General features: G+C 35.2%; 1 protein-coding gene across 6 annotated transcripts in view; it reads right to left on the reverse strand.

The window, feature by feature from the left end:
• Window positions 1–15,218, reverse strand: part of WDR7 (WD repeat domain 7) — a 377,439-nt gene that overhangs the window by 208,916 nt on the left and 153,305 nt on the right. For all 6 annotated transcript variants that reach the window (XM_070050124.2, XM_070050123.2, XM_089305092.1 and 3 more), the window contains one exon: window positions 6,365–6,478. In XM_070050124.2, the coding sequence (XP_069906225.1) occupies window positions 6,365–6,478 (114 nt within the window). The remainder of the gene's footprint in view (window positions 1–6,364; window positions 6,479–15,218) is intronic.

The following is a 15,218-nucleotide window of genomic DNA, read 5'->3' on the forward strand; positions in this document are numbered from 1 at the left end:
TGGTCTCTAAGGTCTCATACACAAAAAAAATCCTATGATTCTACAATCTTAAAATAAAACAAAGGCACAATGACAGAAAACTGAGTATCAATTGCCATAAAATAGGATGTCTTCTCATAAACTTAAAAAATTTCAAATTACTAAAGTGCACAACTGCAAAGAATGAGCTCTACAATACATATCTGAAGAATGCAACTGAAGAGTAGGGGAAAGACAGGCACACATGGGTTCTGTCAGAACTAAAGACAGAGCAAGAGCAAAACGCATTTCTTCTGAGCGTCCACCAAACAGTGATAGAGAGATAGAGAAATCTGCCCCTGAAGTATAATTAAAACGTAGCTTATTAAAATGTTACAAAAAAAAAAACACATCAGAAAGTCAAACAAATACAGTCAACACAACACACCCGTTAGGATCCATATATCATCGTATTTTCTGTTGTAAGTAGTTGAATCTGTCAACTCTGCCCCTGATGTAGTCTCAAGCAATCCTTTCTGACAATGTCAGTGACTCTTGACCCTTCATCACTGCTATGTGGTCAGTTTTTGTCCTTGCTGCATTGTACAAGAGGCAGGACACTGAAGCATGACTCAGAACAATACCTGACTTTCTTAAAGGAACACACATGCCCGTTTGTGAATACAACCCTTCCAAAATTGGCTTTACCCTGCAATTAAGGGAAGGCTGTTTTAAAATACAAGACTCAGAAAATGTGTTGCTTAATACACAATCGGAATGTCATTCTTCAACATGAAGAAAGCTACATAAAAGAATATTAACTAAGTCATACAAAAGGTCTACTTCCCAAAAGAAAAAAAACCCGAGATAATGAATTCATCTATATTTTTTCTACGTGTGTCAGTTTTTAGTGATATTTGTTGCATTAATAAGCATATGATCTACTAATGGCATAAAGAAAATAAGAACACATTATTTATAAGTATTGCTTATATATTAAATGTCTATATATCGCTGAATTCCTAATACAAAAAATAAAAGTACACATACAAAAAGAAACACACAGGTAGAGAGTAATATTCTTGTGACTCTGAAATTATACTCTAGAAACAATTTTAATGCTACTGTTTTTACTTTAAAGGAAACATAATATTATTGTTAATACAGATTTTAAATATATAAAGTATTAGAAAACCTGAAGCAATTCCACAGAAAAAGAACATACATTTCCCATGCTTGTGGTAAAATATTTTTTAAAAAGTGGGAAAGGTTTGAATATTTTCTATATAAAAACAATATTAATCCATCAAAATGGCTAATACTCATATGCCTATGAGATATAATTTAAAACATGTAGTTAAAGGAAAGAATTTGATGAGCCTTGAGGTAAAAGATAAGTAAAACCGAATGTGTATGTTGACCAACGCACACTGGCATTACTTTGTAGCACCGATCAATAGATATTAGCTTTAAAAAGAAAGAGAAAGAAAGAAGCTGCAGCATAGTTTTTAAATGACAGGGTGAAGGTTTAAATTGTCACAATCAAGACCCAATTTTTCCTCCCAGTTTTTCCAGCTGTTCTTTTCCAGTTAAGACTCTTCATTTCAAACAAATTTAATTAGTTCCAATTGATCAAAACTCACACTTACATGGCTTTATCCATGCTTCTTTACTTTTATAAGGAACACACTAAAAAAGACTGCTAGGTGTGGATTCAAATATCAAAGATAACATTTAAAATGCCTCATTCATCCTCACTCAAAAGAAAATAATTTGAAACAATTATTTTGCCTTTAGTAAAACCATTAAATGACACCTTATGTTTTAATTATTATCCTGATCAGATTGTTTCTAAGAATCAAGCCCCAGCTTATGACAAAAATGAAACTAATGCAACTATATACACATACCCCTAACTATAGCTTACAAAGAAAAAATCACTCAAAATACAGGCAACTGCCTGCTATGATATAATTTGTAGTTATTTTAGGAAGAGATGTTATCACAATAATTTCTTTTAAATAAATCAACAATATTAGGCAGATATTTCAAAGTAGATGGCTAGCCTGGTAAGTTTTCCCTTTGTAGTAAGGGGGTTCTACAATGCTGGTTAGCTCAAAATAAGAATATTGCGCTTGAAACAGGTTTCTAGCAATGCATCTACCATATTTTTCATAATGCAATTTATATAGGATTCTAGTCAATAGAAAGAAATATGGTTTTCTTCTAAACCTTCACAAAAATCTATATCACAGCTTAATCAAGTAACAGCATCTAAAGGTAGCCCGTATGAGATACAGACTACCACATGCTACTTGCTTTTACAATGTGTTAAGGAAGCATTGTGTAGTTATTTAAATTCTTTGGATATTGAACATTCTTGCATCTAGCACTCATGCTATGAAATGAATAAATCAATTGATGAAACTATTTGTCACATATATTAAACTAAACTTCTCATAGAATAAAATACACAGTACAAGTAGCATTAATTGACTCTTCAAAATAGACTTGCATGTTTAAGCTTCTTGATTTTTGTTGGCAATAAAATATAAAGCCATAGGTTACAATGCTAACTCATGAGTTTGGTATCACATAATTCATATTTCATGAGTTCCAGGTTTCTGGCTTCAACCTGGCCCAGCTCTGGCTGTTACAGCCATTTGGGGGGCATGAATCAGTAGATGAAAGACCTCTCTTCCCTCACTCCCTCTCCCTCTCATTCTCTACCTTTCAAATAAAATAAAAATAAATAATAAAAATGTCTTCAAACCAAATATATTTCTTTTAGTAGCTACCAATTTTGGAAAAGTTGAAAGTTCTGGAAATCAAATACATTTAAATTAGGTTATTTTTCATCAATGAACTGATTTAAAAAGGATTTAAAGAAATAAGTAACCACCATCATCACAAAACCTTTCATCAAAACAAGATGCAAGATGCTCCCTTTGTCAATACTTATTTGCAGCAGTGGAACCATGTAGCATATTTTTTGTTTTTTCAATTTTTTAAGTTTATTTTGAAAGGCAAACAACACAGAGAGAGAGATCTTCCACCTGCTATTTCATTCCCCAGATGCCCACAATAGTCATGGCTGGGCCACACCAAAGGCAGAAAACCAGAACTCCATCTGGGTTTTCCACATGAGTGGCAGAGACTTAACCACTTCATCCATTACCTGCTACACCATGGGGTGTGCATTATCAGGAAGCTGGGTCATAAGCAAGGTACCCTTGACTTTAACCAGGTAATCCAACATGGGATGAGTGCATTCTAGGTGGCAGCTTAACTCACTGTGCCACAAGTCTTGCCCATTTTAGGTTCTTCTCAAAATTTTATTTACTTGAGATACATAGAGATAGACAGAATGACAGAGATAAAGAAAGAAAGAAGAAGAGAGCTCACATTTTTTTTTAAAAGGTTTTCTTACAAATGTTTAATTTTTTTAGAAAACTTTTATTTAATAAATATAAATTCCAAAAGTACACCTTCAGGATTATAGTGGTTGTTTCCCCCAAAACCACCCTCCCACCTGCAAACCATCACATCTCCCACTCCCTCTCCCATCCCATTCTTCATTAAGATTCATGTTTAATTATCTTTACAGAAGCTCAACTTAGTATGTAATAAGTAAAGATTTCAACAGATTGTACCCACACAGACACACGAAGTATAAAGTATTGTTTGAAGATTAGTTTTTACTGTTAATTCGCATAGTACAACACATTAAGGACAGAGATCCTACATGGGGAGCAGGTGCACAGTGACTACCGTTGTTGATTTAACAATTGACATTCTTATTTATGACGTCAGTAATCACCCGAGGCTCTTGTCATGAGCTGCCAAGGCTACAGAAGCCTCTTAAGTTCACCAACTCTGAACTTATTTAGACAAGGCCATCGTCAAAGTGGAAGTTCTCTCCTCCCTTCAGAGAAAGGTACCTCCTTCTTTGATGGCTCATTCTTTCTTCTGGGATCTCACAGAGATCTTTCATTTAGGTCATTTTCTTTTGCCACAGTATCTTGGCTTTCCATGCCTGAGAAACTCTCAAGGGCTTTTTAGCCAGATCTGAATGCCTTAAGGGCTGATTCTGAGGCCAGAGTGCTTTTAGGGAATTTGCCATTCTATGAGTCTGCTGTGTATCCTGCTTCCCATGTTGGATGGTTCTCTCCTTTTTAATTCTATCAATTATTATTTGCAGACACTGGTCTTATTTATGTGATCCCTTTGACACTTAATCCTATCTTTATGATCAATTATGAACTTAAACTGATCACTTTAACTAGTAAGATGGGATTGATACATGCCAACTTAATAGGAATTGGAGTCCCATGGCACATTTCTAGCTCTACCATTAGGGGTAGGTCCAAGTGGAGAGCTCACATCTTCTGGTTCACCCCTCAAAAGCCAACAATGGCCAGCTGGGTCAAAGCTGGGGGCCAGGAACTCAGTGCAGGCTCCCAGTTAGCAGGAACCCAATTACTTAAGCTTTCACACACTGCTTTCAAGGGACTGCATTAGTAGGAAGCTGGCATTAGGAGCCAAAATTGGGTATCAAATTCAGATACTACAATGTGAGAAGCAGGTGTCATATGATTGGACTAGACATCTACCCTTGACAGTTATTTAAAAAAACAAAAACAAAACAAAACAAAAAACACCAAAAAAAAAAATTCAGACTTTGAAAATATTCAAGGGAGAGGCTGGCATTGTTGCACAGTGGGTAAAGCTACCACCTGCAATGCTGATCCCATATGGGTGCCAGTTCAGGTCCTGACTGCTCCACTTTCAATCCAGCTCCTTGCTAATGTGCCTGGGAAAGCAGTGGAAGAGCTTGGGCCTGTGCATCCATGTGTGAGACCCAGAAGAAGCTCCTGGTTCCTGGCTTTGACCTGGCCCAGCCCTGGCAGTTGCAGACATTTGGGAAGCAAACCAGTGGATGTAAGATCTCTCTCTCTCTCTCTCCTTCTCCCTCTAACTCTTTCAAATAAATAAAATAAATCTTAAAAAAAAAATGTTCAAGAGAGATCATTAGATTCCTTCAACTTTTTCCTACTGAAAAAAAAAAAAATGGTATGGGGTGAAAGTAGAAAACCTGCCACACAGGTTTAAAAGAAAAAAAATGGGGTGAGTGGTTGCTGTCTAGGGCATCTGCACCTCATAAGACTGCCTGGTTCAACTGCCAGCTCTTCTGCTTCCTACAGCTGGGAGGCAGCAGCTGATAACTCAAATACTTTGGTCTCTGCCACCCACAAGGGAGACCTGAACTGAGTTCCTAACTCCTAGGTTTGCACTGGCCCTGTCCTGGCTGTTGCAGGTATTTGGGGAGTGAAGCAGCTGATGGAAAATCTCTGTCTGTCTCTCCGCCTACCTGCCATTCAAATAAAATGAAAATAAATAAAAATAAGAAAACATTTCCTTTACATTATTTTTCTTTCAGTAATTTTAGCTGACAATTTTACTAATTTTTCTGGGCATGCTTCTTTTTAAAGTATTGATTACTATTAAAATGAATATGTATTGGTTTATAGTAACAGATTTTATAGACAGATTTTAAATTTTAACTCTGCATTAAAAGCAAACTTTTAGCATTCTTAATAGCCCTACAAATATTGATATTAGGCTGTTTGTTCCTCTGTGCATTCAAAGAAATTAAGCTAAATTAATCTGAATGTCCAGTAATTAAAACTTGAGTCAATAAAAGAGCTAAGCTAAATATTTATCATAAGTGGGTCCCCTAAAAATACTTTATGCCTTGTTATGTGACAGAAAATGCAGATAATTATAAAGTAAAATGAAAGCATGTTATCACAAAAATTAAAACAACAACAACAAAAAATTACCAGAGAGGAGGGAGAAATGAAGCATGGAAAAGTATCTTTATGTGCCTAAAATTGTATATATGAAACACATGAAATCTGCTCTCTAAATAAATGCATAAGTAAATCCAAACAAATAATTTTTAAAAGACAGCACTCATTTCTGTATGTAAGTATAAACAGTATCAGTTTCCTTAGCAGTCTATAGTGTATATAGTGCTATTACAGCTTCAGTATTCTCTAGTTTACTTAGAGCTGAAAAACCTTTGCTAATCTTACGGACACGTTCCAAAGCATCAGTGATGATGCCAGCTTCTGAACTACAGATCTCCAGGATATGAAGTGTACAGCTAGCAGGTTCACTGTGACAATGACAATGAGCAAACCGGAACCAAACAAACATTCCCATTTCTTTTTCCCTCAAGATCAAACAGAACATTAAAGATCCCCGTAAAACTGAATACACCATCAACACAAGTTTCCATCCTTTCCAGCAGAATTCTTAGTCCCACTATAACTGACCCAAAAACATTCTGCGATATTAAACAAAGCCCCATTCAGATTATGGTAAAGATTTTCACGCTTACCCGTGGTGATGTCATCATCCACAAGGTCATGCTCTTCCTCCTGGACTTTGGCTTCAGGGCCTGAGGCATCGGGAGCAGTGGAGATAGTCTGCATGGCTTCTGCTGTGACCCCAGCTATGACAAGCAGGAATCACAAGGCTTTGATTAGAATCATGAAAAGAAAGGTGCACCAAGATGTTTAAAGCTTTTTAGCTTACTTGCTGGTTGTGAATATAATATGTAAATAAACACAATACCTTTAGCCCAATTAGGAAGAGACACAAATCACTGAACAAAACACTCACATGTGCTTTACTTATTTGTATGTATAAATACACAGGAGTATACACTTTATTTGCTTTTAACCTAGATATGGGAAAAACAGAAACAGGATGCTTACATAAATTAATTTTTACTGATTCCTTTTGATATTTTTGCTAGTTACTTTAGTTAATTTAGACATAATGTGCTAAAAAGTGGGGAGACCTAGGAATTGAATGACTATTTTAAAAGTCTACTTCTTTTTAATAGTTTGTTTGCAACTTGGGGGTTGGGAGAAAGGATATTGACAAAACATGGATTTGTGTCCTAGCTCTAAGAACGAGATCTGAAATGCGATGCTCAAAGAGAATACATCTCCCTATATGAAAGAATTAGATATGAGGTGAGATAATCATCACACTGAAACAACCTGACAGAAGCAAGCAGGCAAAATGGATCGGGGGCACCAAAAGCATCCTCTCTGTAAATCACCTGAGAACTTGTCAGTTCATACAAATGGCTTTTCCTTGCTCATCTATCTTTCCATCTTTGATCTATTTTGTTGTCAATTTGCATCTACCACATTATTTCTAATTTGGCAATGGATAGCAGGATGTATCAATAATTTTGATATGGTTATCAACAGGATTGCTTAATCGTGGTAGACAAAAACCTCACCATTAGAAATTCCTTTAGGAGTTGAGCCTCTAAACAAACAATCTTAATAATTACTTTAGTAATTGCCTATAAAGGATCCATCAAATATTTTAAAGTATCAAAATTAGAATTATTCACGGATTTATTTTCTTCCAACATGTTTTAACCTAAATATTTCTACTTGAAATTCAATCTTCCTACTCCTGGTTCACAAAAGGCATCAACAACGGAACAATTCTAGCCATTGTGAATGATCCAGACATGGACTTACCAGAAGGTACTTCCAAGTTCTAATGACTTAAATTTAGAGAACACAACACACCATTTAGCATAATCACTCAGAGTTACTTAAAAAAATGAGTATGATCCCTGATGAATGGAAAATAACAAAGGTAGAACTTTACAGAAATATTTTATTTATGGATTAAAAAAGATAAAATACAACAGAGAAGAGGTGATTTACTAGAAAAATAGTATTAATTAAAGATAAATTTTAGTAAAATACTCACAAAAAGTAGATAAGAAGATAAATTTCAATTCCTAAATAGATATCAAATACAAACTCAAAGATCACTATTTATTTTTTGTTTTTAAAGATTTGTTTTATTTGAAAAGCAGAGTAACAGAGAGAGAAAGAAAAAGAATCTTCCATCCACTAGTTAACTACTTAAATGACCCAAACAGCCAGTGCTGGGCCTGGCTGAAGGAAGGAGTCAAGAACTCCATCTAGGTCTCCCACGTGGGTGGCAGGGGCTCAAACACTTGGGTCATCTTCCACTGCTTTCCCAGGCACACATTGGCAGGGAACTGGACGGGAAGTGGAGCATCATGATTAACCTAGGGCCCATATGGAATGCCAGTATCACAGGCAGCAGTTAACCTGCTCTGCCACAATGCCACCCTAAAGATCATTATTTCATGTCATCAAATCAAAATATAAATCTTTGAAATCTCTCAGTCTCATTCCTTAACATTTAATAATATTTGAACTGATCCGAGGAGGCAGGTGTTTGGTGAAGCAGGCAAGATACCTCTTGGGATGCTCCAACCCTTATCAGAGTCACTGGGTCTAAGTCACACATTCCACTACTAATTCCAGCTTCCCCTTAATGCACAACCTGGGAAGCAGCAGGAGATGGCTCAAATATGTGGGTCCCTGCCACCACACTGGAGACCTGGATTGATTTCCCAGACCCAGTCATCTGCCTGACCCAGGCCCAGCTGTTGGAGATATCTGGGGAATGAATTGGAAGAAGGGAGGTCTCATCTACAGCCATACCACTCTGAACGTGCCCCATCTTGTATGATCTCAGCAGCTAAGCAGTGTCGGGCCTGGTTAGTACTTGGAAGAGAGAAGGGAGGTCTCTGTCTGTCTTTCCGCCTACTTCTCAGATAAAATAAAATTATTTTTTAAAAGATCAGAGAAACAAAGATATAAAAAAAGTATGCTAGTAATAATCATTATTATTACTGCTTTTCTTTTCCATAAAATTAAGGGATTCAATGAACATAAAGCTGTAATTCATGTAGGAACAAGTTTACACATTCATCTGCATTTACCTAATTTAATCTGAAGGGCTATACAAGTGCTCAACATAGCACAGGTAATAAATCCAGGAACCGGGATTGAGGTGTCTGTCTTCTCATTTCAAACTCCCACTGTCTTTTGTCTCCAGGTCCTTCCAGGAGCTGACTTCCTGGGGGTAGGATGGGAGGTATCACGGAACATCACAGGATAACCATGAGAAATCCTGGAGTCACAGAACGCTGATTAAACACCAGCAGCCCTCCTCAAATCTCCTGTGCTGTAAAGTATTCAACTCTGGCTCATTCAGCATTTAAGGACTGAGATTAAGGAGCAAGCATGTACATTTCAAAGTATTTAAGGTTGGAAGACCAAGATATGCTGAAACTGGTTCTTTGATCAATGCTTTCCAAAATAAAGTAAGAGTTACAAAATCCTGGGAAGAAAGAAGAAAACTTAGAAAGCTACAGACTATATAATGTCAAAAATCCTTAACGAGATTTAAACAAATAGAATTCGGCAATATATATAAAAAGAATTATACACACATGGTGATACTAATCACTTGAAAAATTCCATATTCATCATGAGAAAACAACATAAAACAACCTCTAAGAAAATAGGAAGGGACGGCGTTGTGGCGTAGTGGGCTAAAGCCTCCGCTTGAAGTGCCTGATCCCACATGCACGCTGGTTCAATTCCCAGCTGCTCCTCTTCCAATCTAGCTCTCTACTATGGCCTGGGAAAGCAGTAGAAGATGGCCCAAGTATTTGGACCCCTGCACCCACGTGGGAAACCCAGAAGAAGCTCCTAGTTCCTGGCTTCAGATCAGCTCAACTCCGGCTGTTGCGGCCATTTGGGGAGTAAACCAGTAGATGAAAGACTTTTCTCTCAGTCTCTCTGTCTCTCTCTCTCTCTGTTTCTCTCTCTCTCTCTCTCTGTAACTCTACCTTTCAAATAAATAAATAAATTTAAAACAAAGAAAATAGGAATACAGGGGAATTTCTTCATCCCAATAAACAGCACCTTCTAAAACACTATAGGTAATATTATACTTAATGGTCAAAGTCTGAACGCTTTCCCCCTACGATCAGCAATGAAGCAAAGATGTCCACACTTACCAATCTTATTTAGAAAAGCACTGGAAGTTCTAACCAATTCAAGAAGCAACAATCACACAAAAGGAAGTAAGACATGTATTTTGGAAGAATGAAGTGATTTGCTCCTGTGTGATGGCTTATTTTTGGTGTGTGTGAGAGAATTCCAAAGGAGACTGGAATGGGAGTTGGTGAAAAATGTACTGGAAAACAGTGCTGCCATCCATCAGCTCTAACTTCATGTAGAACAAAAAGGCAGAGGAAAGAAAAACTTGTTCTCTCTCTCGGGACTGTTTTCTTCTGCCTTTGGACATGAGTATTCTGGGTTCTCAGGCCTTTGACTTTGCGACTGGCACCAGCAGCCCTACGGGTTCTCAGACAGCTGGGTGTTATGCCACCGGCACCCCTTGTTCTGAGACTTGTTCAGATATGGGCTGAGTCCTGCCCCTGGCTTCTCTGGCTCTCTACCTCCAGATGGTTTCGTGTGGAACTTTTCAGCCCCCATAGTTGTGGGAATCAATTCTGTCAGAAAATTCCCTCTCATCTCTCTCCTTCCCCTGAAATAATTAGTTTTAAGTCTAAAACAATCTACAGGACTTGTAGACTGACAACTAAAATCACTGATGAAGGTAATCAAAGAAGACATAAACCAATGAAATGCAGAGAAATAACATTTTCATGAATTGGAAGATGCAACATAGTAAAGATGTTAGTTCTCCACAAAATGATATATCGGTTAAAGGCAATTCCTACCAAAATCTTGGTAAGATGTCTTTGTAAATAAGGACAAGATGGTCCTAAAATTATATGAAAAGACAAAGGAACCAGAATAAAATACTTTTGAAAAAGAATGGAAAAAAAAATCAGTTTACCCCATTTCCAGATGTAAAGTTATTAAAATGACATGGGTTTGGCAGAGGAATAAACAAGTAGATTAATGTACCAAAAGAGAAAAATCTAGAAATAAGCACAGAAATACAAAAGTACTTCACTGAAGGAAAGATAATCTCTTAAATAACAGAGGCTAGACTAACTGGTCACCACAGGAACAATAATGAACCTTAATATAAGGCTTACATGTTATAAAAAAAATCCACTCAAAATGAACCATGGACTCAAATGTCAAATATAAAACTGTGGAAGTTTCACAAAAAAAAAAAAAAAAAGAAGAAGAAGAAAAATCTTTGAAATCTAAGGTTAGACTAGATGCCAAAAGCATAATTCATAAAAGGGACAATTTGCACAGTGGATGTAATACAAATTTTTGAATTTCTGCTTTGTATAGATCCTAATAGGATGAAAAGACACACTACAAACTGGGAGAAAAGATTCACAAATCACACACCCAACAAGGAAGTAGAATGTAGACTATATAAGGAACTCTCAAAACTCAACAGTAAACAATCTGACAGTTCTTAAAAATATTAAACACATGTAGTTATCACATGACTATACTCAATAACACTACTAGAAATGAGAACTTACACCCAAAAAAAAATTGTGCACCAGTGTTCATAGCAGAATAGGCCATAAAAACTAAGAAGTAGCCATAATCTTTCAACTGATGAATAAATAAACTGTGATATACTATACAGCAATCCAAGGAAATGAAATTCTGATACATGATACAACATTGAACACATTATACTAAACAAAATAAGTTAGTCACAAAACAATGTGTTATTGTATGTTTCCATTTATATGAAATGTCTACAACAGGCAAATCTATCAAGACAGAAAGCAGGCTGGTAGATTAGCTGAGGGCTAAGAGTAGTGGGAAGCATGGAGGGCAGGTAATGCTAATCAGTACAAAGATTTCACTGTGGTTAAGGAAATGTTCTGATGTTGGTTGTGGTGATGGTTGCAAAACTTTGTGAATATGCTAAAAAGCCACAGAATTATATACTTCCAAGAATGATTATAACAGTAATACAATCAAATCTCAATACAGCTGCTTTAAAAAAATGCAGGTTTCCTAACATTCCAGATTAACCTACACATCCTTGCTACTTCTGTATATTCTTTTGGTACTGTTTCAGCTGGGTGGCAAAAGCCAAAATGGGGAAAAGAGCCCCTTTGGAACATCTGTACAGAGAGAAAGCAAAATTCCCCATGAGTATTTCTTGTGTCAGGTAGGCAATATGTTCTGATTTTAATTTTTAAAAAATTAAATTATATTCTTGATTTTTGACGTATATTTGTGACTCATTCTGGTAATTCTCAAAGTGAAAACTTCTAGGCTATCTGAAAATTTATATAAATATATATATATTCATATATAAATAATATTTTTAAAGATCAACTAAATATCCTAACTCCCATAAGAATGATGTTGTGATGGTGACAAACTACCTAAAATTCTTAACCTTTTCTGGAAGATAATGAAGGGGAAAAAAATACTGAAAATGAGGAGATCAAATGAGCATACTCAACCCTCAAATCTAAATTCCATAGTTCATTTACAACTAATTTTAACAGTCTGCATTATGGAAATGATAGATGTTTATCATTTTGGACTTTTGGACCATTCAATCATAGCAAAAGAGTCATAAAAAACATTCCACTGTTTAATATTTCTAAGCATAGTAGCCATTAGCTGCAAAAGAGGGAATAATAACATTTTAAAAAATTCCCAGCCACAATTTAGCTGTTTTTAATTTTCACAGTATTTAGTTACATACTCTTTTATTACTTTATGGTGAGAGAGCAACATTACAACAGATATTTTGTAAAAAGGCAAAACTATGGAGAAGAAACATACCCAGGGGCTATGGGTAGATAAAGTAAGTTTATTGGAATGACTAAAATTATTGGTATTTTGATTGTGGGAGTGGGTACATGATTATCCACATTTATTCAAAAACTCACAGAACTATATACTAGATACTATACCTATGTAAATCTAACTTTAAAAAGGGACAATAGAATATGCTACATCACTGTCACAAAAGGTAATTGAAAGTTATGGCACAACACAATGCTATTTTCAATGAAACATAGAGACTGGAAAAAAAAACTATTTTACTTTCTTCTATAAAAAGTGTAAGCTTTTCACAGTTAATTCAGTTCCTTACTATACACCATGAAAAAATGATGGAAAATTCCAAGAAAATATGAAAAAGAGGCTACTTAGAAAACTCTTACATAGAAACTTCAGTTTCTTGAATATTGATAATAAAGATTATAAATGTCAATAATAGAGGGACATTTTACTATTTTCCCATATAACTGATGTAAGGTACTAATGTAAGAGTTTGTATAAGGTACCTGATGTAAGAGCTTATCTGTCCAATTACACCAATAAATCTTAGAAAATTTATTATTTACTTTAAAAGCAGCTCCCATTTCTATATATATATATAGAGAGAGAGAGAGAGAGAGCGAGCAGTGCTGAATATCTCATAAAGGTTCAATAAATAGTTTGAATTAAATTGAATACTTTCAACTTCATGACACAAATCACATTATTTAAATGTACTGAAAATAACAGTATACTTAATAATAAAATGATACCACTAAGGAAAAAGATATAATAAAAAGATATGAGATAAAGAGAGTGAAAAGATATAACAAAGATACAATAACTTAATAGAAAGATGTGAGATATTTTAAAAACATAGTGAGTCCCCAAATCCAGATTTCATAGTTTGAATTTAAATAATGAATTTCATAATTCATTTTAAAAATGAACTTACATTATGCCAAATAACACATCTTTGTAAATAGATGCTATACTGGCAATCAGGGTGGGGTGTGGGTTGGAATGGGGAAAATGGAATGGAGCAGAAAACTGGTTTAATTTTGGACACAACAGCAAAAGCCTGGAGGAAGGGGGTTATGGACAGCTGCAAAAGTCAGAAACAGGTCAAGAAAGAAGACAGTGACAATTATACCATCTAGATTTATAAATATTTAGATCACTTTTCATTGTGAGATTTCTGTCCACATAAAACTTTCCTTTTCATATGTAACCTTGGTAATAACTTTAGAAAACTGGTTTTAATATGTAAATAAGGAAATGAGTTTTCAAAATCAACAAAATAAAATTATACTCAACTATCCCTACCAGTAAAATCAGTTTTATTTTTCTAAAACTTATCTTTCATAAGCTCATAAATTATAAATACTTTCTTCCAACTGGCTAATCATATCTGAGCAATGATAAATAAGATGAATTCAGAAGACTACAGTGTCATGTGATTAATTTGAAAACCAAGGACATTTTAATATAGTAACACTTAAAAGCAAAGCATTTTAACCAATACTAGAATATAAAACCACTCCAGTTCATTATGATTTTATTACTTTATTGAAGACTAGATGGAAGTGATATAAAGAATATTATTAGGACTGAGAATGAAAAATATGCTAGGAAATTTATAAACATTAACAAAAATTATATTTCTCATTCTCATAGTAGTATCCATTTCCACTGAGATTGGAAGAATAGATCTGAAAGAACAGCAGGTATTGTTATTTCATTAGGGCCTCACAACTGCGGTTTTCCAATGGTCCAATTAAAGTATACTGGAGGCAATAATTTGAGCAGAGCGTTTACTTTGAATGAAGTCAAATTTAACAATAAGGAAGGGAGTATGTGGGTATCTGTAGTTTCTTTTCAGGCAGAAGCCTTGAATTTATTGGAAGCAGATCTCTGCAGTGACTGACCAACCCTGCCCCACATTCCCTACAATCCTTATGACAGACAGACGGCCTGCCTCACATTAATTCACTTCACACCACTTCTATCGATCCGCAGCCGGTTCCCTAGTCTCTCTGCACACATTGCCTGTCTGGCTGCCTACATCCACATCAGCACATACACACAAAGGCCATAGAAAGATAACCTTTTGCTTTCCATTAAAGACACAGTATCCACTTTTCCTTCTGCAGTAACATCAAAAATACAAAATATAACTGTATAGATGTTGTCTTGTAGAAAAATCTGCCTGTTAGAACCGTTGAAGGTATTTATCTCTTATATTGAATAAAGATGATTTCAATGCATCAAAAATCAGTTATTTACTGACGGCCACAACTAGAGAAATAAAGTACAGTTTAATAAAAGCACAACATCTTCAAGCTTAAATAAGAATATAATAATTATTTGGTAACATGAGTTTTGTTCTTCAGTTTTTAAAGAAATGAAATATATTTTTTCTAACAAGTATTTTTATTTCTTTATTTCTTTTTGGTTAGAAAATAGTTGTCACATAAGACATAGGAAGAGAAACATGCTTACTGAAAAAAAAAACACGAGGAATAGAAAATGAATAAAGTGTATTAATCAACAGATCGTAATGTGGGAGTATAAGGCTTTAGTATTCCTCTTCAA

Source organism: Oryctolagus cuniculus, chromosome 10 (assembly GCF_051225735.1).
Source record: "Oryctolagus cuniculus isolate XC-2025 breed Fujian yellow rabbit chromosome 10, ASM5122573v1, whole genome shotgun sequence".
Lineage (NCBI taxonomy): Eukaryota > Metazoa > Chordata > Mammalia > Lagomorpha > Leporidae > Oryctolagus > Oryctolagus cuniculus.